The 24,582-nt window shown below is 52.2% G+C and overlaps 1 protein-coding gene across 1 annotated transcript in view; it reads right to left on the bottom strand.

Annotated features, from left to right (window-relative positions):
- The window catches only part of PTH1R (parathyroid hormone 1 receptor), a 100,193-nt gene that overhangs the window by 1,607 nt on the left and 74,004 nt on the right, over positions 1-24,582 (bottom strand). Inside the window, exons 6-12 of the mRNA XM_064639894.1 lie at positions 24,011-24,105; positions 21,302-21,488; positions 17,825-17,978; positions 9,284-9,344; positions 7,787-7,853; positions 4,655-4,749; positions 1,604-1,745 (exon numbers count right to left, since the gene is read on the bottom strand). Of these exons, the coding sequence (XP_064495964.1) occupies positions 1,604-1,745; positions 4,655-4,749; positions 7,787-7,853; positions 9,284-9,344; positions 17,825-17,978; positions 21,302-21,488; positions 24,011-24,105 (801 nt within the window). The remainder of the gene's footprint in view (positions 1-1,603; positions 1,746-4,654; positions 4,750-7,786; positions 7,854-9,283; positions 9,345-17,824; positions 17,979-21,301; positions 21,489-24,010; positions 24,106-24,582) is intronic.

The raw sequence follows: 24,582 nt of genomic DNA, 5'->3' as shown, positions 1-24,582 counted from the left end.
TGGGGGTCCTGGGGGACAGGGAGGACACGGGGCATAGGGGTGGGGTGCATTGGGAAGAGCGTTCCCAGCAGGTCAGGGAGGGGATCCTGCCCCTCTGCTCAGCCCTGGGGAGGCCCATCTGGATGCTGTGCCCAGTTTGGGCTCCTCAGCACAGCAGGGACATGGAGCTCCTGGAAGATGATTCTCCTGTGGAGGTGCTGAAGGGATGGAGCATCTCTGTGACCAGGACAGGCTGAGGGAGCTGGGGCTGTTCAGCCTCCAGGGGGGACACTGAGAGGGGGCCCTCCCCAGTGTCCGTCAGGGGCCGCAGGGAGGGGGCAGAGGATGGACCAGGCTCTGCTCGGGGGGGCCCAGCAATGGCACAGGAGGAACGGGCAGGAACCGATGCCCGGGAAGTTCCACCTGGACACGAGGAAGAACTTGTTCCTGTGCGGTGACCGAGCACTGAACAGATTGTCCAGGCAGGGGGTGGAGTCTCCTCCCTGGGGATATTCCAGAACCATCAGGACACGCTCCTGTGCCATGTGCTCTGGGATGGCCCTGCTGGGGCAGGGAGGTGGCACCAGATGCCCCACTGTGGTCCCTCCTGGCTGGACCCCTCCTGGGACCCCGTGACCCTCTGGGCCATGGTTTAGTGAGCAGGGCTATTTTTGGATCTTCTGCAGGGCTTCTGGGATGGGGGGGGGGGGGCTGGGAACATGGGGAGTTCTGCCTCGCTGAAGGTGTTTAGGAACTTCCTGGATGTAATTCCCAGTGTTTTATGTATGGCTGATGCTCCTGGAGGGTGGGAGGGAGGGTGGAAGATGGTCCCGAGGGGCCTTTGCCAGCTCTGGCTGTGACTGGAGCAGAACTGGCTGAGTGAGACCAGCGAAGGAATCCAGCTGGGAGCAAACCCCCCACACCTTTGTGTTGGCCAACACTTCCCCCAGCTCCTGCTGAGTGTTTTATCCCATCCAACAGGAACTGTGGAAGTGCAGGAATGCAGGTTTGGGCTCCAACTCCCTGCCAATTTCTCTGGACCCTCTGTCCACCCTTCATCATCCACTCTGGTCACCCACGACCACAGGAGAGCCAAAACTCAACCTCTCAGTGGTGACCAGACACTGCTCTCTTGCAGAGTTGCTAATTCCTGCTGCTGTGTCTTCCATAGGACCATTCCTAAAACTAAACCTCCCTTTTTTTCCAAGAACTGAGGAATCCACTCAGCACTGAAAGACAACTTGGGGCAGGAAAATTGGAAGGTAATTTAAAACAACATCTCTGTGGATCTCCACCAGCTCGTGTCTCACCTGGGTCTAAAGGGGTTTATTCTGTGGGACAAAGTCACCTTTCAACAGGACCATTTTTTTTGTTGGCCTTTATAAATACAAATAACATAAATATCGTGCTTTGAAAAGAGAAAATGTTTTCAAATATTTTATAATCTTTCTATTATAAAGATGATTATAATATTTATGTTATAGAATTATATCTATTCAAATACTGTCAATCACTGTGTATTGTAAAAACAGCCCTGCTTCCAGAGGCAACTTGCACTCCCATTTTCCCCTTCTCCCCATTGAAATCCTCGTGGTTTCCCCCCATAATTCCCCAGTGCCAGTACCTGGAAAGAGTTGAACAGCATTTCATAGTGCATTTGAACTTGCCAAAGAATCCCTGACACGTCTGTGTATGGCATAGCCATGAAAACAATATAGTGAACTCCAAACAGAGGCATAAGGACGAGGGTAGATTTCAGCAGCTTCCTGTGGGCACAGGGAAAGAGAGGGGATTAGTGGAGGGGGGGAACAGGAGCCCTGGTTAGGCTTGGACAGCTCCTGTTCCCACGGGAATTGGGGCCACCTGGAATTTCAAGCTGTTCCTTCTCTTATGGCTTGTGAGACAACCCCTGTCCTGATGGGCCACCTCAACCCCCTCCCAGGGGATGCTGCTGAAGGAGAAGGCACAGAAGGGTCTTTTCCAGCCTCAGGCTGTCTCCAGGATCATGGGTGGAGGGGGGGAGGGTGGCTGGAAAGGAATGTTTGCTGCTCTTCCAGCCCTCAGCCCTGACTGGCTTCAAATCCTTGTCCCTAAAGGATGTTCTCCTTTTCCTCAGCCCCTGACTGGCATCAAATTCTGGTCCCTAAAGGATGTTTTCCTTCACCTCAGCCTCTGGCATCAAATCCTTGTCCCTAAATGATGTTCTCCTTTTCCTCAGCCCCTGACTGGCATCAAATTCTGGTCCATAAAGGATGTTTTCCTAAAGGATGTTTTCCTTCACCTCAGCCTCTGGCATCAAATCCTTGTCCATAAAGGATGTTCTCCTTCACCTAAGCCCCTGACTGGCATCAAATTCTTGTCCATAAAGGATGATCTCCTTTTCCTCAGCCCCTGACTGGCAACAAATCCTTGTCCATAAACGATGTTCTCCTTCATTTTACACCTGGACATGGTCCTACACAACCTGCAGGAGGTTGAGCAGGGAGGGTTGGACTGGATGATCTCCAGAGGGCACCTCCAATCCCAATTTTCCTGCTTGTTGAGGCACACCATGGACATCCCCCCTGGGTCAGAGGGAGGGCTGGGGGAGAGGGAAGTGCATTTGGGAGCAGAGTTATTCCAGCTATCTGGGGGCAGAGGACAGTGCCCTGTGGGGTTGGAAGGTGGACACCCTCAGGAGGTGCTCTGGGCTGCAAGATCACTTGGAAAACCTCCTGCTAAAGAAGCAGCTGAATCTCAGCACGTGCTGGGGGCTGGGGGGAGGCTCCACACAACCCAACACTTGGCTGGGTTTGCTCCTTGGGGAATCAGGGACATTAATTGAAGGGTTAAACCCTCTGCCAAGAGTTCCAGCAGGTCACCAGGAGCAGCAATTCTTGACAGGGGCAAACCCTCCCCCCAGAAAGGGCTGGTAGGGCCTCTGTCCAGCAGCTGCAAACCCCTGAGGGAACAGGACACTTCCGAAGGAGAAAGCCCCATCCAAACCATGATTAACAGCAACTTTCAGCCAGGGAGAAGTAAATAAACAGATAAATCAGAGCCCTGACAGGGCAGCAAAAAAAAAAAATAAAAAAATGGAGAGGTGTTTTCCTGCCAAAATGTCCTTTCCTGCCTCCAAGGAAACAGGGGGGGGTTCGGAGGGGGAGGCGGCGGCAACGAGCTCATGGTTTGCAGCCCCCATCACTCTGCTCTCCCCCCTTTCCATGGGTCATGTTGGTCAGTCCTGGATGTTCTGGGAAGCCCTGGGAGCTCTCAAGCACCAGAGGCGTCTCAGCAATCTGTTTGTTCCGTCTGGTTTTGACCACGCCGCAAATAACCCGAATTATCAGGAGAGAAGAGCTGGCGGAACACGGGAAAACACAACACAACAAACCAGGGAATGCCAGGAAAGAGGGAGGAATGTCTTGGTCATCTCAGCAAAGGCACCAAACCCCCGCTGAAGGGCAGATTTAACAGACAGACCAAATTTCACAAAGCACAGGAGGGAAATAAATGGAAATGAGGCAACGGATACACGTTTTAGGGGCTTCAACAACACAAAAAAGGCTTTAATTTCTGCACTCGTGGCTCAAGAGCAGCACAGTCACTTCTACACCGGCTGAAGAGCTTGAATTCCTCTCTAACCTACGAGGCAGGTCCTCCAGGTAGGGCTGGAAGGGCTGAGGAGATGTTTAAACTGTTGACTCGTTCTGCAGCACCAGACTGGGGAGACAAAATCCTCCCCACCCTGTTTGAGGTGGCTGCAGCCCCTGGGAACTGCTCAGCCCGGGCTCCCTCTGAAGCCAGGGGGGTGAAATGAGGGCTTTGTCCTCGCCCCAAAAAGTGCAGCTGACACAGGTTACTTTTGTAGGGAACCATGGATGGAACTGCCTTTGCTGGTGTGGATTCCAACCCAAGTTTGACAGCAGTACAGATGCTTGGCCAGGTTGATATGCTCCCACCACCTTCTAAAATTTAACTTTGTAGCTACACTTTTCCTCAATTAAAGGTGTAGCCAGAGGTTGGACAGCCACATGTACACCACAGAATCAGTCTGTGGAGGTGACAGAATTACCCTCACAAAATATTCCAGTCTCTTTTTGTTCACAGCGTGCCAGATGAGAGTTTTCCCAACAAGCTCGGGGAAAAATAACGCATCAAGACTCTAAGAACATCCCAGAAAATGTTAATGCATGATCTTTCTCTTTTCTTTATTTGAGAGGTGACAAAAAAAAAAAATCAACCCCCCATTTGGTCGCTAAATAAAGTCTTGACACTAAAAATGCATCTTTAGCAAAAAAAAAAAAAATAAATCCTCTGAAAATATCAGCAAAACCACTAAATCTGATTGAGGAATTGCATTCTGCAAAAACTCCTGAGAAATATCAGCCACAAATCTGAATTATAACCCCCAGTTGCTGAACCACAGTAACTGCACAGGGAAGCAGACAGAGGGTGTGTGCAAAGGGGAAATAGGGAAAATTAATTTACTTAAAGGAAAATTAGTTTACTTAAAGGAAAATACGGACAATCAACTCTAAAATTCACATTCCTCTTACACTGTATGGCCAGATCCCACTTTTTTCCCCCCAGGGAAACAAGCTTGGCAAATGTCAATAGTGTCAGTTAATTAGTTAATTAGTTAATGAATCCATTTCCAGCATGGATTTTGCAGTGGAGAGGCCTCGGGACCCACCTGTACTGTTGTCTCGAGTCGCACCTCCCCGCGTTCGTCTCCCGTAGTTTGGTGGCGAGGACTCTGATAATATTGATAAAAAGAATAAAATTTACCTGCAAGGACAAAAAAAAAAAAAAAAAAAAAGAAAACAACAACAAAGAAAGGAGAGCTGTTAAAAAACACACATCCAGGTGGTGGCAGAGTTTAGTTGGTTCATTCCCCTCGGGGGAGTCAAGGCAATGGCTGTGGAGGAAGCTCCTCCTGCAGCTTCCCGGGAATGACCCGTTTGGTGGGATTTTATCAGGGTTTACCCCTGGGAGAGAGAAAGGAACGGCTTTCTCTGACAAGGGGAGGACACCTCACATGGAAAACCCCCAAATCTGAGCCAGCCAGCCCCGCAGGCACCTGGAAACTGCACAATTCCTGGGAAAAGACCCAAATGAAGTTATAATTTTCTCTCGCAGCCCGGCTGAGATTCAAACCTTCCCAGGACACCAGGAGCATTAGCAGGATGCCTTTCCATGTTTCCAGGTGGAAAATGAAAGGAGAACAAGCCAAATGCACCGTGATGGAGACACAGAGTGGACCTGAGTGGAGGTGACAGATCAAGAGCAATGGGACTGTCAAACCTCTGCTGGGCTTCACTCCCGGCTCTTCCCTGGAGAGGGGCTGGGTGTGGGTCACACCAGGACAACCAGGGAGGAATATCTGCTTCTGATGCTGGGAGACACACCTATGACCCCCAGCTCGTGGTTAACTGCCCAACCAAGCTGATCCAGATGGTCACACCTTGGAACAGCTGCTCAGGGAAGTGGTGGGATCCCCGTCCCCGGAGGGATTTAAGAGCCCTGTGGATGTGGCACTTGGGGACGTGCTCAGTGGTGGCCTTGGCAGTGCTGGGAATGGTTGGGCTCAACCTCAGAGAACTTCTCCAGCCTTAATGACCCTGGGAATCCAACCTTGCCCTCCAGCCTCCTGGTGGCTCACATGGCAAAATTGAATGGCAAAACATCTCCTGGCTCCTTAAAGGAGACGAAAACCAGGTTGACATTGCAGAGATTTTCGGGTTTTTGGAGCTCTTCAGGGGCTGGTTGCCCTGGATTCCACCTACAGCTGGCCCAGCCAGCCCCCTTCATGGCACTGATGCAGCCCCACTGTGGGACTGCACCAGGCACATCCGTGTTCCTGGGCCTGGGAATTCCTCTGGAAGCTCCCAGCAGTCATTTGACCTCCCAGATGCCCCCAGAGCAGCGTTTCAAGGAACCAAACAACCACACAGGCTTGGAATTTCGTGCCAGGAGGGACCATTTGTCACCCTCTGGTTTGATCTCTGGCACAGCCCAGCCCAGGAGACCTCCCTGTTTTCAGAGCAGATCTGGCTCTCCCGGGGTTTCCGTGACGGAGATCCCACCACAGCCCTTGGGAAGTCGTTCCAATGGATAATTATCCTCGCTGTTACAAGGAGTTCCCTGAGCTGCTGAATCAGCAGGGCCTGGTTTTGCCATGGCTTTGTCTCCTGGGGTTGGATTCCTTCGCCTTTAACGAGGTGCAAGTTCATTTTTGACGAATTCCCCTCTGGAAAAAAGGGAGGAAGCTCCTGCCACACCCTTTCCCTTGAAGGGCCACCAGGAAAATTTCTCTCCTGTATCTGTTTGACCATTTTGTGGGAATTTAACACCCAGAGTTCCCTTTGGTTGGGATTTAGTGCCTGGCATGGGAGTTGTGAGGGAGGGATGGACAGACCCCCAGGCAGAGCCTGGGAACAGATAATTCCTTTCCATTGGAAACCAATCCCAAAGGGAATAAAACCCCCAGCAGGATTTATTTCTCATATGAGTGTTTTTGGCTTCAAAAAGCTCCAAAGTGAGATCTTGTTCTGGCTAAATCAAAGATGTCCAAACTCACCACAATTAGAAGGGAAACTCCCCTGATTTCCTGAACTGTGCTAAATCTTAAAAGAAATCCAGGCAGCGGAATAACATCAAAGTCAGGAGAGGAGAGAAGGATTTTAAGCCCCTCAACCTCCAAATTCTCTGCAAGCACATCCAGAAAATGCACAACTTAGTGCAGCAACATGTGAGCAGCCAGTGAGGGAACGGAGAAAGCAGCCAAGTGAACAATGTGAACCCACAGAAGTCAACCAGAAACAAGCCACAGAATCTGTTTGCAGGATCAATGGCTGCCTTTGCAAACAGCCTCCTGCAGTTTGCACAGGGCTCAGCCTCAATGGGGCTCTTTCTGCTCTGCTAATTGGGCTTCACATGAAATGCGAGGGGGTTGCTGGAATTCATCCCCTGGAACCATCTGAACCTGCTTCTCCATCCCACTGTTTCATTCCTGGTGACCACGCAGTGGGCTGGGGGGGATCCTTTCCTTCCAAGGTGCAGAAGAAATCGGGGAGAATTTCCAGCAAAGGGGAGAAATTGAGCCCCACCCCCCAAAGCCCCAAACACCTCACTCACCTCAATTCCAGGGGAATAAAGGAAATCTGGGAAAGCAGGTTCTCCACCCCATTGGGAGACTGCTCAGGCAAACACAAAACCACCCCTGGATTCCCCTTGTGGGGATAATCTCATTTTATAACGAGCTCTCTGGCTTTGGAGAGCTCAGCCCTGGGTCTGGAGAACATCCCTGCATCCTTTCTGTCCCCTCTGGCTCCTGGGAGGGGTTGGAATAACCCCCCCACAGCTGGGATGGTTTAACTTCCCTCCCCGCCTCGGAGGCTTCCCAAGCTTTTCATCAGCTCAGCAAGATGAGTCTGGAACAATTTGGTGACACTGAAACACTCCTGGAGAAAAGATTTGCTCCAGCTCCAGACCCCAGATTCCAGTTCTTCCCACTGGTGGTCAGAATGACCCCTGAGAGCTCCCAGTATGGTATGGGTTGGAAATACTGGTTTGAATGTTGGATTTTAGGGTCAGAAAGGTGGGATTTTTCTCTCCTGAGCAAAACTTGAAGTCTCTCAAAGCCCTGTGCTGTCAAACTGTCAAACTTCCAGGCAGGTCAAAAAATAAGGCCCTTAAATTAGATATATAAAGACCCCACATTATTAAGGGTAGATTGTTATTAATTATTGGAGTAGGGAATCCTGGCTCAGCTCTTCCCATCCCACCACAGGCACTGCCTCTCCTGCCAGGAGTGGGTACTCACCACGATAGCTGCCAGGATGGGCACCTGAATAATCCATTTTAAATTGCCAGCACTCAAGTCCCAACACCTGAGGAGAGATGGATGTTCCGTCAGGAAATCAGAGGGGATGGAGGGCAACGGATCCAGTGGCTCCTGGGAGAAATCCCCCCTGGCAGGGTGGCTTCCTCCAGAGCCTGGTGTGGTGGAAGGACCTGGGTGGGTCTGGAATGGCCCTTCTCCTGCTCCAAAGCCATGGCAGGGGTGGTTTGTGCTCTCCCTTCCTTTCCACAGTCAGGAAGACCTGCCCCCTCCAGGCAGGAACCAACCCTTTTCCACTTCTTCTTCACCTCCTTACCAGGAAAAAACCTGGAGTAATCCCCCTTTCCTGGCTCATGACTTAGGAACATGGAATCCCAGAATGGTTTGGGTTGGAAGGGACACTAAAGATCATTGAGTTCCACCCCCTGCCATGGGCAGGGACACCTTCCACTAGCTCAGGTTGCTCCAACCTGGCCTTGGACACTTCCAGGGATCCAGGGGCAGCCACAGCTTCTCTGGGAATCCTGTGCCAGGGCCTCCCCACCCTCCCAGCCAGGAATTCCTCCTTAAACTCTAATCTAAACATACTCTGTGTCTTTGAAGCCACTCCCTCTTGTCCTGTCACTACAGTTCCTGATGAAGTTCCTCTCCAGCTTCCTTGTAGGCCCCTTGGGTCCTGGATCCCTGCTGTGTCCCTGCTGTGTCCCTGCTCCTGGCAGGGGGCTTGGACTGGATGCCCTTTAAAGATCCCTTCCAACCCCAACCACCACCCTCTGATAACCCCTTGGAATGATTCCACGCCCTTCAGCAGCTCTGCTAACCCATCCTTCCAAACCTGGAGCTGAAATCCCGTTTGGAAAGCAGAGTCTTCCCAGGCAAAGCCATTTGGGATGTTTTCCTGGGGACCCCCATGCTCCTGGGGGCAGATGGAACCTGCTGTGTGGTCAGACCTGGGCTTTAGGGGGGGAAGGCTGGGTTGGATGGGGCCTGGGATAGTGGGAGGTGTCCCTGCCCATGGCAGAGGGTGGAACTGGATGAGCTTTAAGGTCCCTCCCAACCCAAAGATTCTGGGATTCTGGGATCCACCTGTCCTGTGTGGAGGAGTTCCACCTTCACCCCCTCCCCAGCACCAACCCTCCTTTGGCCGTGCTGAACCTGCCGTGTCCCAAATCCCTTCCTGTTCATTCAGGACTCCAAAGAACCTTGTCCCTGCCTAGCTGGGAAATGATCCCTCTTATCCCCCGGGATAACAGCTGCAGGTGTTCCCATTCCATGGCAAATCACAGAGAACCAAGGGAAAGTCAGGAACCCTTATCCTCCCTTGCCATAACAACCCCCCCACACCCCTCCCTCAAGAGTTCCATAACTCCACAGCTGACTTCTGGCTTTGCCTGGTTCCTTTTTCCCTTGGAATTCGCCCACGAGCCCCACAGAAGCTTCAGAAGTGAAAGGAAGAGCAGAAAACCCAGCGGGACTTACTCTGTGTCGGCGAGAGTGGCTCTCACGCTGGCCCACGCTGTGACAAATACAGCTGGGAGGCCTGCAAGGAACACAGGGCAGGGGTCAGAAAGGGGGATTTGACTCCAAAAATCCGGGTGGAGGGGGGTAGAGGAAGGGCACAGGAGCAGTTTTCCAATATTCAGGCTGGGAAAGGCTCATCTCTCCTATCTAAGATCTGATCTGGTTCAGTTTTGGGCCCCTCAAGAGGAGAAGGACAATCTGCCAAGGGGGTGTCTGGTGTGAGAAGGAAGAGTTTGGGAATTCTGTGTCTTGTCCTCACTGTCTTCTGTAGCCAGGGAAGATGCCTTGGAAGTGGGAATGGTGCAGAGTGGACTAAATAAGGTCTGGTGTGAGATGAGGGGTCAGCACTGAGGAACATCCTCAGTTTTGAATCCCTCATATCAAGAAGGACATGGAGGAGCTGGAGTGTGTGAAGGGAAGGGAATGGAGCTGGGAAGGGGTTGGAGCAGCTGAGGGAGCTGGGGGGGCTCAGCCTGGAGAAAAGGAGGCTCAGGGGGGACCCTCTGGCTCTGCAACTCCCTGACAGGAGGGGGGAGCCGGGGGGAGTTGGGCTCTGCTCCCAGGGAACAAGGGACAGGAGGAGAGGGAACGGCCTCAGGCTGTGCCAGGGGAGGGTCAGGCTGGATATTGGGAAAATTCCTCCTGGGAAGGGCTGCCCAGCCCTGGCACAGCTGCCCAGGGGGAGTCCCCATCCCTGGAGGGTTTAAAAGCCCTGTGGATGTGGCACCTGGGGACATGGTCAGTGGTGGCCTTGGCAGTGCTGGGGGTGGTTGGACTGGATGGTCTTAAAGGTCCTTTCCAAGCTAAACGATTCTGTGGTTCCTTGATCTCCATCCCAGCCCTGTCCTGTAGCCCACATGGTGAACAGCCAGTGGCAGGGAAGGATTTCTGGAAGGTAAATGCCATGGTTTGGACACGTCCACCTCACTGAACCCTCCTGCCTTGCAAAACACGACACTTTGCTTTTCCAACCTGCTGGCCAGGAGTGATCCAGGCTGAACCTGCCTCCTGATGGATGTTTGGGAGAGAAACAGCTGCTCTGGGCCTGAAATGGGTCATGGATTTGACAGGATAAATCCTCAGGTCCTGCTGTGCTTTTCCTCTGTCACTGCTTTCCAGACACGCGGCCTCCAGTGCCTGAAGGAGGGACTGAGACCTGTTTTGTCCCACTCATTCCACTGGAAGCAGAGAATTCTCCTATGGACACAGGCTGGGAGAGCTGGGGGGGTTCCCCTGGAGAAGAGAAGGCTCCAGGGAGAGCTGAGAGCCCCTTGCAGGGCCTAAGGGGCTCCAGGAGAGCTGGAGAGGGACTGGGGACAAGGGATGGAGGGACAGGACACAGGGAATGGCTTCAAACAGAAGGAGGATAAATTTAGATGGGATATTGGGAAGGAATCATTGGCTGTAAGGGTGGGGAGGGACTGGAATTGAATTCCCAGAGAAGCTGTGGCTGCCTCTGGATCCCTGGAAGTGTCCAAGGCCAGGTTGGAGCAACCTGGGCTAGTGGGAGGTGTCCCTGCCCATGGCAGGGGGTGGGAACTCAATGATCTTTAAGGTCTCTTCCAACCCAACCCATTCTGGGATTCTATGATTCCAATGGCTTTGTGCAGCACCTCTTCCCCAAGGCATTTTCTCCCTTCCTTGCCAGCAGTGAGAGGGGGATCTGGAGTCAGGCTCAGCCCATTTCTTCCAACTCAGGGCTGGATGGGTGAGAAGCTCTGTTAAGTGTGCCAGACTTGCTGCCTGAAGCCCAGAAATGCTCAAATTTAGGGCAACGCTCCCAAAATGCTGCAGCCAAAGGTTTGCTCCCAAATGAACCACCCTCAGTTCAGGACAGCTACACTGGGGCATCATCCTCCTCGAGAAAAAAAATCCCCCAATATCCAAATGCAATCTTCTATTTATTTTTATAGGGTCCAGTTATTTGTACAACTGAGTCCCCTACTGGCTTCCCTTAAAAGGCAGGAGCGAATCCACAGTAGCTTCCACAAATCGGGAAGAACAGGCCCTTTCAGGTGCAAAAAAAAAATAAAAAAAATAAAATATTAAAAAATAAATAAAGGCGACATTTATCACCGGGGACTGTAAATATGCTGTTCACAGCCTAAGCTCCTTGGGGCTGGGCAGGAATAAGGCCAGGCTTAACTTTCAGCATGCACTTAAGTCTCATTAGGGTGCTTAAAGGCTTTCCTGACCACGGGCGCTTTCCTGGGCCGGGGGTGGAGCAGGGGATGTCTGTCTGCTCCTCGTGGGGACAACGGGGGCCTTCTCTGGGCTGGCACCTCCAAAGGCAGCAGTAATATAAGAAAGCATAAATAATTAAACACAGGGCCCCACTCAGGCCCAGCTCTGCCTACAAAGCCACATTTATAAGGAATGCACCCTGCTCAGCAATCCCTGGGATTGGGGGCACTGCAGGGAAAATACCCGACCCCTGCACTGGGAATGTGGGGAGCTGAGGGCTTGGGAAGGTGAGGATTTCATGGAACAGGCACCATCTCTTTCCTCCTCACTCTTATTCACTTATCAATGAAAAATAGTTGCACAATCCAGACTGAGCAACCAGAGGCTTAAATGTGTTTAATTTTGCTGATATTCCCGTTTATATCGATGGGAAAGTGCTCATGTTGAGAGGCTGACAAGCCTGTCTGGGAGATATTGGATATTCACCTTCTAGAGTGAAGATTGATGTTTGAAAGATGGATTGTTTCAGAGATTTGTGTTTATTTGACATGAATTTGTTCCCCTCAAACCTGTCCTGCCCTTCACAAGAGACACTGTTCCCATTCCCACTAATCCTGTGCTGTGTTTGAGGGTCCAGGCAGCAACAAAATACCCAGGAGAGAAGAGTTACCCCTAAAAAATCCCCCTCTGTGCATTTATTGTGCTGCTGCCTCGCCCTGTGCAGGCAATTTAGGAAAAGGATCCTGGAGATTTTCTGCAAAGCCCATGGAGTGAATTCCTGGCACCCGGTTTATTGCTACATTTGTCTTTCTGTGTCCCTTCCATCATTCTTCTTTTTTGCCCTTTTGAAGTGTAAATGTCCTTAAATTTACAGGAAGTGGCTGGAATCCTCTCCCTCCCTTTCCTCTGCCTCGTGTTTTGTTTTTTGGTCGGTGTGACAGTTGGGCTGGCAGGTAATTCCTAGTTCAGCCTTTCCCTTTCTCTTACAAGCGAAACTTTCAATGGGAAAAGTCACGGAATCACAGAATTGGTGAGGCTGGAAAAGACCTCCAAGATCATGGAGTTCAATCATCCCCCAGAACTGCCAAGGCCACCACTGACCATGTCTCCAAGTGCCACATCCACAGGGCTTTGAAATCCCTCCAGGGATGGGGACTCCACATCCCTGTGCCAGGGCTGGGCAGCCCTTCCCAGGAGGAATTTTCCCAATATCCAGCCCAAACCTCCCCTGGCACAGCCTGAGGCCGTTCCCTCTCCTCTTGTCCCTTGTTCCCTGGGAGCAGAGACTGATTCCACTCTTCTCCCCCCTCCTGTCAGGGACTTGCAGAGCCAGAAGGTCCCCCCTGAGCCTCCTTTTCTCCAGGCTGAGCCCCCCCAGCTCCCTCAGCTGCTCCTCATCACACTTGTGCTCCAGAAGGAGCAAAAACCTTGCCTCCAACATCTCCTCTGTTTCCAGAGGGTCATGACTGATCTCTTGGTGTCTCCACTTGAAATTCCTGGTGTGTGATGCCCCAAGACTGACAATCCCTCCTGCTGAGCACTCACAGTTCCCACTGATGGGACAACCATTAAAAGTCAGGCCCGAGGTCCTCAGAGATCCCCACAAACAGCAGGAGAGCCAAGAGGCTGCGGCTCAGGAGAGTCATCCATGGATAAATCCATCTGGCTGAGCCAGAGAAAGGAGTCTCCAAAAATCCTGTGATCTCCTGGGGGCTGTGAGTGCAGAGAGAGGCGGGGATGGATGGAGGGAGGGATGGATGGAGGGAGGGATGGAGGTTTACATAGATGGATGGAGGGATGGATGGATGGAAGGGGGGGTGGGTGGGTGGATGGATGAATGCATGCATGCATGCATGGATGCATGGATGGGTGGAATGAGAGAGGGATGGATGGATGGATGGATGGATGGATGGATGGATGGATGGATGGGTCGGGGCATGGATGGAGGGATGGATGGACGAGTGGAAGGATGGAGGGATGCAGTGATGGAGAATTGGATGGGTGGATGATGGATGGAGGGATGGAGGGGTGGATGGATGGAGGGATGGATGGAGGGTTGCATGGATGGACAGGTGGATGGATGGATGGATGGGTGGGTGGATGGGTGGATGGATGGATGGATGGATAGGTGGGTAGATGGGTGGATGGGTCAATGGATGGGTAGATGGATGGATGGATGGATGGATAGTTGAGTGGATGGATAGGTGGGTGGATGGGTGGATGAATGGGTGGGTGGATGAACGGGTGGATGGATGGATGGGTGGGTGGATGGGTCAATGGATGGGTGGATGAATGGGTGGATGGATGGATGGGTGGATAGGTGGGTAGATGGGTGGATGGGTCAATGGATGGGTGGATGGAAGAATGGATGAATGGATGGATGGACAGATGGATGGATGGGTGGATGAACAGGTGGATGGATGGATGGATGGATGGATGGATGGTGGATGGATGGATGGATGGATAGATGGGTGGATGGATGGGTGGATGAATGGATGGACAGATGGATGGATGGGTGGATGGATGCATGGATGAATGGATGGGGTGGATGGATGGATGGGTGGGTGGATGGATGGGTGGGTGGATGAACGGGTGGATGGACGGGTAGGTGGATGGGTGGATGGCTGGGTGTGGGATGGATGGATGGCTGGGTGTGGGATGGATGGATGGCTGGGTGTGGGATGGGTGGATGGATGGGTAGGTGGATGGGTGGATGGCTGGTTGTGGGATGGGTGGATGGCTGGGTGTGGGATGGGTGGATGGCTGGGTGTGGGATGGGTGCAGTGAGGGCAGTCCCACCCCAGCCCAGCCCGGTGTGCCGGTGCCCGCGGTGCCGTGAGTGCCGTGCCCAGCCTCCACATTGCATGCGCTGTGCGTTCCGGTGCCACACACAGTGTGTACAATGCAGCTGCTGGGCAGGCAGCTTCTCCCCAGCCCCTGCTCTCCTCTGGGCCTTTCCCCGTGCCCATGTCTCCCGGCGGCTGGAATCATGGCTCCAAGCCGGGAGGGAGGGAGGAGGTTGAACAGCAACTGCTGGGAGAGGGTTTGTGGATAAAGCCCGGGGGGAATCTGGTCTGAGCTCCCTGGGGTTTAAAACCCCCTCTGAGGAACAAGGCGTGGGTTTAATCAACTCCTCTGTGTCGTGTTTGCCTGATATTAAATGATCTTGGAGGGCTTTTCCAACCTCAGCGGTCCCACCATTCCATGACTTTTCATGTGGGAAGTTTAACTTGTCAGAGAAAGGGAAAGATGGAACTCCAGGAATTACCTGAGAGCCCAAGTGGAGTTACACTGACAGAGAAACAAAACCTGAGGCAGAGGAAAAGGAGGCAGGGCATTGGCACCACTGATATTCCTGATGGTAAATAGGGATAACAACACCCTCCGATGCCTCTGCTCCTGTTGGGTACAAATTCCCTCAGGGAAGGATGATTCCTGCTTAGATAAACACGGGATTTTTGGACCTGAGCACCTCTAACAGTCTCACACCATCCCATTTACCTTCTCCAATCCCCTGGAGCTGAAATCCAAGTGCGGTCCAGCTGCAGGGAATTACCACGGTGTGAAGGAAAAATGCCAGTGGGATCAGCTTGGGTTTCCCAGTTATTGGTCACGGCTCTTGGGCTTCCCTCCCAAAACAGCTGCTGGGGAATTTATTGTTGCCCAGAATGTCACTATTTATTTAATTTTCTCAGGTCCCTCTCTGCCATCGGGGTCTCCCTGGGAAGAAGGGAATGAGGACTTTTGATGGAGCTGAGCTTGCTCGTGCCAGCGAGGTTGTGGATTGAAGAGACCCGACAGAAATCCTTGGATTTCACATCAAAGAGCAACTAAATATCCCAGTTTCCTCAGTAGTCTGGAAATAACACCTCGGAGGGTGATTTTTGCACCCCTTTCCCACCTTGGAGATTTCCAGGCAGGAAGAATCCAACGCTGTTTATTGTCATGATATTGTTTTTAGGACAAAAATCACCTTTTCTGTACCTACGTGGAACGTCATAATTATTTCTCCCTGACTCTGTGCCCTTCCCTGCTGTGGTGTGGGCAGGATCCAATGCCCGCTGCAGGGAGCTGGAGAGTTTTTCCACTGATTCCAGTGGCTCCTGGACTGGTTTGCCCCTTCCCAGCGCCCAAAAAACTATCCAAACAATACTGTGTGTGAACATTATCATGCTAATCCAAACACAGGCAGCCCAAATGCCACCGGAGGGGTCCTGTGTTCTCATTCCAGAGGAATTTAAATGGAGCAGCCTCAAGCTCTTGGAAGCACATCCACGGTGGGTGTTGTGACAGGTGGGACCCGGGCTCTGCGGTTGCTCTGATAAAATGATTATTCCCTGGCAGTGCTTGGGGGAATTAATGAGGGCAGCGCCTGCCTGTGGGGCTGTTTTCCTCTGGCCGAGTTCTGAGCAGCAGAGAGTTGGTTTTTCTCGTGAAACATATGGCATTATTTTCCTCCTGCTCCCCTCTCTTCCAGAATTCCCTCTGGGGAATCGATTCTTTAAGTCTCTGCTCTGTACAGCTCAATGGCATTTTCTGAGAAGTAAATTTTACTTGAAGATGCCAATTTTACTTGAAGAAGATGGGTTTGGTTTGTTGCTGTGGGGTTTTTTTTGTTTGTTTGGTTGGTTGGTTTTTTTTTTGTTTTTGTTTTTGCTTTTTAATTTAATTTAATTGATTTGGGGGTTTGTCCACTTGTTTTAAAAAAGAGGTGACACCTGCAGCCCTCTGTGTCCCGCAGCAGCTGAGGTAGGAAATGCCCCATCCACAAAACAGAATCCCAGAAGGGTTTGGGTTGGAAGGGACCTTAAAGGTCATCTCATTCCAAGCCCTGGGCACCTTCCACTAGCCCAGGTTGCTCCAAGCCCTGTCAAATATCTATTTATTTATTTTCTTTTCCCCTAAACATTCCAGCTGTCCAGGTCTAGACTTTTCCTGAGAGATGGATTCCCAATTTGAGACTCATTTTTACACCTCCCATCCTTATCCTACGGCAGCACCAGCAGTTTCTGACCTCATCACCAACTGAAGGAGCTTCTCCCCATATCCCACTTGGGAAGGAGGAAAGCTGGGGAGACTCCTGCAGGCTGGCCTGAATCCCAGAAACCTCCAATCCTTCATAAACTCCATCCTGCACTACCTGGCTTGCTTGGAAACACCGGCTCTTTTCCCTAAGAAATGCAGCTCTGGGATGGAGCTGGCGTGGTGCACACACGAACCTCATCCCAGGCTGCAGTCAGGATGTGGCCAGGTGCATTTTAAACCTGGAATGTGGGAAGCAGGCCTGGGCCACACAGTTTAGAGCAACCACAGACCCCCCCCCCCCCCCCTCCCGACCAGATTTTTCCTGCTGGGAGCTCCAGTGTGGACCCACAGCCCATTACTCTTCATTGTGTCCTCAGGGATCATCCAAGACACTTCCCGTGCTCCCTCACACTCCACAGGCTCCGGGACAACTGTGGGCACTTGTTTTATTGTCCTGAGCCTCCCAGCACCTCATAACTCCTTGGAAGCCAAAAACTGAGGCCAGAAGGGAACAGAAATCACATTTTTGTCTGAAACGTGTGTGCCCACAACGCCTCCTCCCGCACCCACATCCCGCCCCTTCCTCAGTCCTCACGGAAAAGATGCCCAAGTTGAAAGAGAAAAGGAAGGGGGAAAAAAAGAAAAAAGCCTTCCCCACAAATTGCAGGTTTCCACCGGTGCTCCATGAAACCTCAGGGAGCTTTTTAAAGCAGCTGAGGGCGGAGGGAGGAAATCAGAGCTCTGGGAGCAGATGCTCAAAGCCTCTGGCAACTTTCTGCCCCTCCAGCCCGACTGGAGCGCTGGGAAGAGATGGGGAGAACTCAGAGAATCCTTAAATGCCAAATTTAGCCCTCCTGGAAGGATGGCAGGATGGGAGGGTGGGGAGGCACTGCCAGAGAAGCTGTGGCTGCCCCATCCCTGGAAGTGTCCAAGGCTTGGAAGGGGCTTGGAGCAACCTGGGCTAGTGGAAGGTGTCCCAGCCCATGGGAGTAAATGGTCTTTAAGGTCCCTTCCAACCCAACCCTGGGATTCCCTGACTCCATGTGCTGTCTCTCCAGGCCTGGGCTGATCCTTCCAGAGACCCTGGAGGTGCCACAGTGGAAATCCCATACTTCAGAAGGGATAAAGCTTTCACAGGAGGGAAAACCTGTCCTTGCAGGAGTCACCGGGGGGACTCTGATGCTCATCCTGTATTTATTTATAATATCCCTTCTCCTGTGTTTATTTATACCCACGACCATCTCCAAAAACTGCCTCCCAGGGGAGCTGTGAGGAGCAGCCACGACTTACCCCAGCCAAATAATGTGAATCCCCAAAGATATTTCTTCTCTGAGAAAAATGCCATGAAGATGAGGCTGTGGAGATAGAGCCCTTCCACCAGGATCCAGTAGTAATTGGTTGCCAGGAAGTAGAGGAAGAAGGTAACAGCTACTTTACAGCCCACCTGCAACGAGCACAGAAGGACAGGAAGGCGCGTGAGGAACGCGGGGTGGAATTCCTGTTCTCCACAAAGACAGAATGAACCAACACGGGGTGGGAAACAAGGTGGAGAAAGGGAGAAGTAAGTCAGGCAATTCTGGTGGCTTTTATAAGGGGGAAAAATCATCACAAGGACAGAAGGGGTGACCAACTGAGAAAGCAGCCAAGCCAAACTTCGTTTTTCCAATAGCAGGTGAGTTGGGAGTTGTTGGAGGACAGGGAACCTGTGGAGAGATGATTTCCTGATCCTGCTCTCTGCCAACCTAGTGATGAAGGACTCACACACCTTGTAGGTCAGCTGTGTTTCCTCTTTTCCCCATGTCCCTTGTCCATGTCAGAGGACAAAGTTGGCTGAGTTGGCTCCATCTGGGTGACCCGGTGCAAGTCCCATCGCTCGGAGCTCATCCCATCCTCAGGTCATGGAGGGATCTCATGGATCAAGTCACCCCATCCTGCCATGGATGTCCAAGCCAGGATCCTCCAGGGCTGCCTGTCTGTCCTCAGAAGATGTGAGGACCCCCCGAGTGGCTGCTCTGGGCTCTGGAGCCTGGGCCTCCAGGAGCAAACAGAACCTGGAGGTTCTCACTCCCAATCCCAAGGTGCTTCTGAACAGAGCTGAGCTGCCAGGGGGGACATCTGCTGGAGACCTCCAGGACACACTGATGTGGAATGAGCTCAGCTCTCACCCCACGCTGGGCTGAAATCCTTTGCTTTCTAAAGGAAAACCCCGACTGTGACCCGCCAGTCCTTGAGGCAGAGTGGGCAAAGCCACCCTCCCTCCAGATGTCTCAGCTCTGGCAGAGAAAGGTTGGACAATGTTGATGCCACGTGGGGTTAAATGGCACAAAGGGGCATGTAAAGCCACCTCTTGCCAGTGGGGACATTCTTGGAGTCTGGGAAGTTGGATTTCGTGGGAAGCCTGTGACTACCAAACAGCATCACATCTGCAGGGTGTCCCTTCCTTTGAGAGGAACACAAATGACTGGCAGGAAATGTCAATAATATGCACCTTGTAAACAAAAAAGGGATTTTTTTTATCCTGGCACGGCTCTTATGCTAATCCCTTCTCAATCCAAATGAATATGCAGATGTTATATCCATGTATCCATATATTTGTCTGTCAGTAGGATATGGACACATTTTCTTTTACAAAGTGAGTTAAAATAGAAGACCAATTAAAAATCCCCTTCCAGGTGGGATTAATAATAATTTTTATGTATTTTTATGTTTTATATCTAGTAAATTTTATATCCTGTATTTCTATTTTATATTTATAAAAATACACCATGTATCCCCCCCCACAGGGAGCATCAATTTGCAATAATTGCAAAGCTCCCACTTCCCTTGGAAACAAGAGAAATCCATTAATTGTTGCCTTCATCACTTATTTGCCTTTCAATCCAGAAGAATGGGAGATGCCATTAAAATGCTAATATTCAAAGAATGCCATTTATTATCCCAATTATTCCTCTGAATGAGTCGAGCCCAAGGAGAAACAGAAGACAATGCAGTGAAACGTTTGGGGTTCTTCCCAAAAAGTGAGTGTTTTGAAGTGTGCTGAGTTCTCAGCCAGTTAATGAGACGGATCTTGGAATGGGAAGGAAACACAACACCAGATTTCCATTTGGGATGGCTTTGGGTGCACAGTGGGACACTCCACAGGCACTGATTGGATTCAGGGGGTTGCTGGCGGGTCCCTGGTGGGGGCAGGAGCTGTGAAAGGCTTGAGAAGCCTCATAAATGTGAAGGCAGGACGTTTATCCCGGAATGGCTGAGGCTGGAAAAGCCCTCCCAGCCCATGGATCCCCCCTGTGCCCCATCCCCACCTTGTCCCCCAGCCCAGAGCACTGAGTGCCACAGCCAGGCCTTCCTGGGACACCTCCAGGGCTGGGCACTCCAAACCTCCCTGGGCAGCCCCTGCCAAGGCCTGACCACCCTTTCCAGGGAGAAATTCCTGCTAATGTCCAACCTGAGCCTCTCCTGGCACAGCTGGAGGTCGTTCCCTCTCCTCCTGTCCCTTGTTCCCTGGGAGCAGAGCCTGAACCCCCCCAGCTCCCCCCTCCTCTCAGGGGGTTGCAGAGAGTGAGAAGATCCCATTCCAAGGATATCTTGGAAAATCTGTGATGGGACCAATGACCAGGAGAGCTGATATTTTCTTTTCAGAAGCTGAGGAAGACTTTGACACATGAAGATGGGCTTTTTCCCCCCCTGGCCCACAGCCAGTGCAGGTGCTGCCATCAGAGCTTCCTACACAGGGAACAAACAAGTTGGGGGACAACTCTCCCCTTTGGGGACAAGTTCAAGCGACCTCCCTTCAGTTTTTATTTTGGGATGGTGACTCCTCTGCCTGTGCTGACCCTGCTGACCCAGCCAACCATCAATGAAAGCAGAGATGTCCCCAGTGAACCACTGATCATGGCACTCAGTCCTCTGGGCTGGGTGACGGGCGGGCATCGGGCACAGCTTGGACTCGGTGCTCTTGGAGGTCTTTTCCAACCTCAATGATCCTTTGGTTCCAAGGTCCCTCTCTTGCAGACATCTCCCTTTTCCCATCTAAAATTCCTTTTTTCATATGGGAGTGATAAAAGTTGTGCATTCCCCATCCCTGGAAGTGTCCAAAGCCAGGTTGGACGGGGCTTGGAGCAACCTGGTCTAGTGGAAGGTGTCCCTGCCCATGGCAGGGGGTGGGACTGGATGACCCCTAAAATCTTTCCCAACCCAAAGCATTCCATGATTCCGTAATAAATCCCAACAGGAACAACCGGCTGTGGTTTGCTCCAAAATGAAAGCGAGGTGAGATGTCCTCTGGTGACCTTCTTCTTCAGGAGAAGGAGTCAGGGCTGAGACCCTCTCATGGCACAGTGGCTTTGCTACATCTGGGCTGTCACTTTGGGGGAACAGATGTCCCAGCCCAGTGATGCCTCCATGGGGCATCCAGAGAGCAGCTCCCAGTGGAAAACCAGCGGATCGTGGTGGGAGAAGAACACGGCGGAACACGAGCACTGGTGGGATAGTCAGGAATGTTCCCAGAGCCAGAACATTCAGGAGACATCAGGGGAGCGTTGAAAATAGGAGTTTTGGATGGGAATCAAAACATCAGCCACGAGGAACAGCTCTTCCTTAGCTCAGGGGTTGGGAAATCCCTCTGGACTGAGAGGGAGAGGGAAGGGATGGGGCAAGGCCATGGAAGGGGAGCAGGGTGGAAAATCCCCTGAAAAAAAGCCAAGTGCTGACCAGCCAGGACAGAGACAGGAAGACCAGAGAGCCACCTGCTCCGGGGGTACTCACAAACTGCGACTTGTCCGCTGGAGGTGCCTCAGTGATGGATTTCAAGTCCTCCTCCGAGATCCTCTCCATCTCCTCCAGGGCCGAGCCCGAGTAGAGCACGGCGTCCTTCACGAAGATGCTCACGGCCCTCAGCATGAAGGACACGAACAGGTGCATGTGGATGTAGTTCCTAGTGCAGTGCAAACGCCTGCAGGGGACACAGAGAAGGGTTGGGGGAAGTTTAGCCCGTCTTGGGGGACGTTCTTGGGGTCGTCTCTGCCTCCAAAGATCCCCCCGGCTCCTCTCGGCCCCGCGGTGCCGCCGCTGCCCCGCGCTCACCAATCCCCCACGGGCATTAACTCCTGCTCCAGGGGGCTCCTGGAATCGTGGGATCATGGAATGGGCTGGGTTGGAAGGGACCTCAAAGGTGATCTCGTTCCACCACCCTGCCATGGGCAGGGACACCTTCCACTAGCCCAGGTTGCTCCAGCCTGGCCTTGGACACTTCCAGGGATCCAGGGGCAGCCACGGCTTCTCTGGGAAATCCATTCCAGGGCCTCCCCACCCTCACAGGGAAGAATTCCTTCCTCAAATCTACTCTAAACCAACCCTCTCTCAGCTGGGAGCCATTCCCCCTTTCCCATCCCTCGACGCCCTCGGACCCCAAGGGCAGCAGAACTTGTGGCCACTGAAAACCTCGCTGAGGCTCCTGTGAAGTGCTGATTTTTGTGCCCACGCCAAATTTGGCAGCAACTACAGGAGTAACTGAAGTGTGTTGGGTGTTTTCCCTGTTTGCCCTGTTCCCTGTTGGGAACATTCTCCTTTGCTTGCTCGTGTTGAGCAGGTTTTGGGCTCCACCCCAGCAATGGCAGCAACGACCCCACAAATGCTGGTTGTAAAGCGCTTTAAGATCCTTTTTGGGGGAAAAGCTGGATGGAGAGAGGTCAGTGGGTTGGACCCACAGATGAGAGGTGCATTTGGGAACCAGGGATCATGGGTTTGGGGAGAAGAAGGAACTAGTTGACCTCCTGGGATCCCCTCTGCCCTCTAGAGCTCTGTGTCCTGGCTGGCCACGCATGGATTTATGGATGGATTAACATCCTCTTAAATCCCAGCTCCAATGATGGAAATAAAAATTAAAAGCTGTGGTTTTGTCTCCTTTGGAGGATATTATGACAGCAATCACAGTTGTTGTCTGAGCTGTTATAATCCAAGTTACACCAAGTGGAACTGATGAGGTAGAAATGAAGATGGGCTTTGTTCCCTGCATTTGGAATGGAGTCAGTGAATCCCTGGATTCTGTGTTATCTGGGATAAAACCTGGCTTGGTCCCTGTTACTGCTTTGATCCTTGGGATAAAGATGTTCTAGCACAGTTGTCCATGTGCTCTGAGCTGTAAATGAAGTGCTCTGAGAACATGAACAACGAGAGAAACTAGGAATACTCTTGAACTCCTGAAACTGGGAATGCTCTTAGATACACGGACATGGAATGTTTTAACAACCTTGCCAATGTCCAGTGGGCAAGGAAACAGAGGGAGAAGGTTGGGAGAGCAGGAGTGTGGTGGCAGGAGTGGGGTCTGGCCCTGCATGGTGGCAGTGCCTCCAGGAGGGGTCTGCAGTTCCCTTGGCCCCGTGTGTGTCCCAAATTTGGGCTCTGCTGTCCAAGCACACCCCCCTGAGCCCCTTTGGCTCCCTGCAGAGGGGCCTGAGCCCTTTCAGAGCCAAAAGCCCCCCATTTTATTCCCAGTGGTTCATGCCCAGGGCTTGGCTCCAGCTCCACGTGCAGACACCACGTGGTGTTTCCAGCACAGGGAGAATTTCCCCCCCCAGCTCCTGTCCGGGTCCTGCTGTTTTCCAGGAGGAGATGTGACCAGACACTGAAGGGAAGCAGATCTGGGGCTCAGGGCTTGGGAGTCAGCCCCCTGCTCTATTCCCAGCTCTCCAGGTATGGCTTCCCAAAGGCCAAATTCCCAGATGTGGTGACACCTTTCATCCCTCCCATCCCGCGTTCTCTGCGCCAGTGAGAATCCCAGAATCCTACAGTGCTTTGGGTTGGAAGGGACCTTAAGGATCACCCAGTGCCACCCCCTACCATGGGCAGGGACACCTTCCACTCTCCCAGGTTGCTCCAACCTGGCCTTGGACGCTTCCAGGCATGGAAGATGCAAGAGGAGCTCTGAGGAATGGATGCTGTGGGTCCAGAGGGGTATTTAGGGGTCTCCATCCCTTGGCAGAGGGGGGTGGAAAGGCAGGGGAGACCAACCAGAGTCAGGAGGGTGAAAGGGGATTTTTGGCTCCCTGGGAACAGCAGCGGGGGCAGGTTGGAGGAATCAGCCTGGGATGGCTGGGATTCCCTTCAGCTGCTTTATCCTTCATGGATATTTGGGGTTGGAGTGCCAAATTCCCTGAGGAAACCATAACTACCTCAAAATATTACCACCTAAATCTGAGCCGGGCGGGGAATAGGGGCAGAAAACCCCAGAGGGTTTTCCAAGGGGGACCAACGTCTTCCTGGAGATTCCCCTCCTCCCGTTTGCTACAGAGGGTCTGGAAAACTCCTCTGTGGGGAAGAGGAGGAGGTTCAAACACCCCAGCCACCATCCCCCACGAAGTTTGACACTAACACAGCCCAAATCCCCGACGGAACCGCTCCTGGAATTGCCACCCCAACCTGATCCTGTGGGAGATCCCAAGGCTTTTTCCCTTAGGTAAAACCAGAGCCGCCTACCTGAAGTATCCCAGGATAAGGACAGCAACTGTGAGGGATCCCAGAGAGATGGAGTATCCAACAGTATAAATCAAATAGAGGCGATCAAAGACCTCCTGCAGCAGAAACGATGGAAAAAATAGCGTCACATTAGAACGCGGCCTCCTGACGGGGGGACAGGGGCACTCGGACACCCCTGGGGCTGGGAATCCTCGGGAATCACAGCCTTGGAGCACCCTGGGAAGGGCTGGTTGTGTTTCCTGACGGGATTTCCTGATGGGGTTTCCTGGGAGGGCGGGATTTTCGCGTGGGTTAATCCCTCGCCTGGGAGTTCCCTGCAGCGTTTTCATCCCAAAGGAACCCAAAGCGCTTTACAAACTCTCAGCCCCGTCCAGAGATCGCTTGGATCTCCACGAGGACAGAACCTTGGCTTGGACAGAACGCCCATGAACCCGGGATTTGGGCTGGAACTGTACAATTTAGCCATTGCTGACTGATGCTGGTCCAGCCCACCCCAGAAAACATGGGCAGGATAAACTTTGGCTCTGGGATACGAGGAAAAAAAAAATCACCTGCATTTATTTTTCCCCTTT

The sequence above is a fragment of the Pseudopipra pipra genome, chromosome 1 (assembly GCF_036250125.1).
Source record: "Pseudopipra pipra isolate bDixPip1 chromosome 1, bDixPip1.hap1, whole genome shotgun sequence".
Lineage (NCBI taxonomy): Eukaryota > Metazoa > Chordata > Aves > Passeriformes > Pipridae > Pseudopipra > Pseudopipra pipra.
Note: the sequence above shows the minus strand (reverse complement) of the source record. Positions and strands in the feature narration are given on the sequence as shown.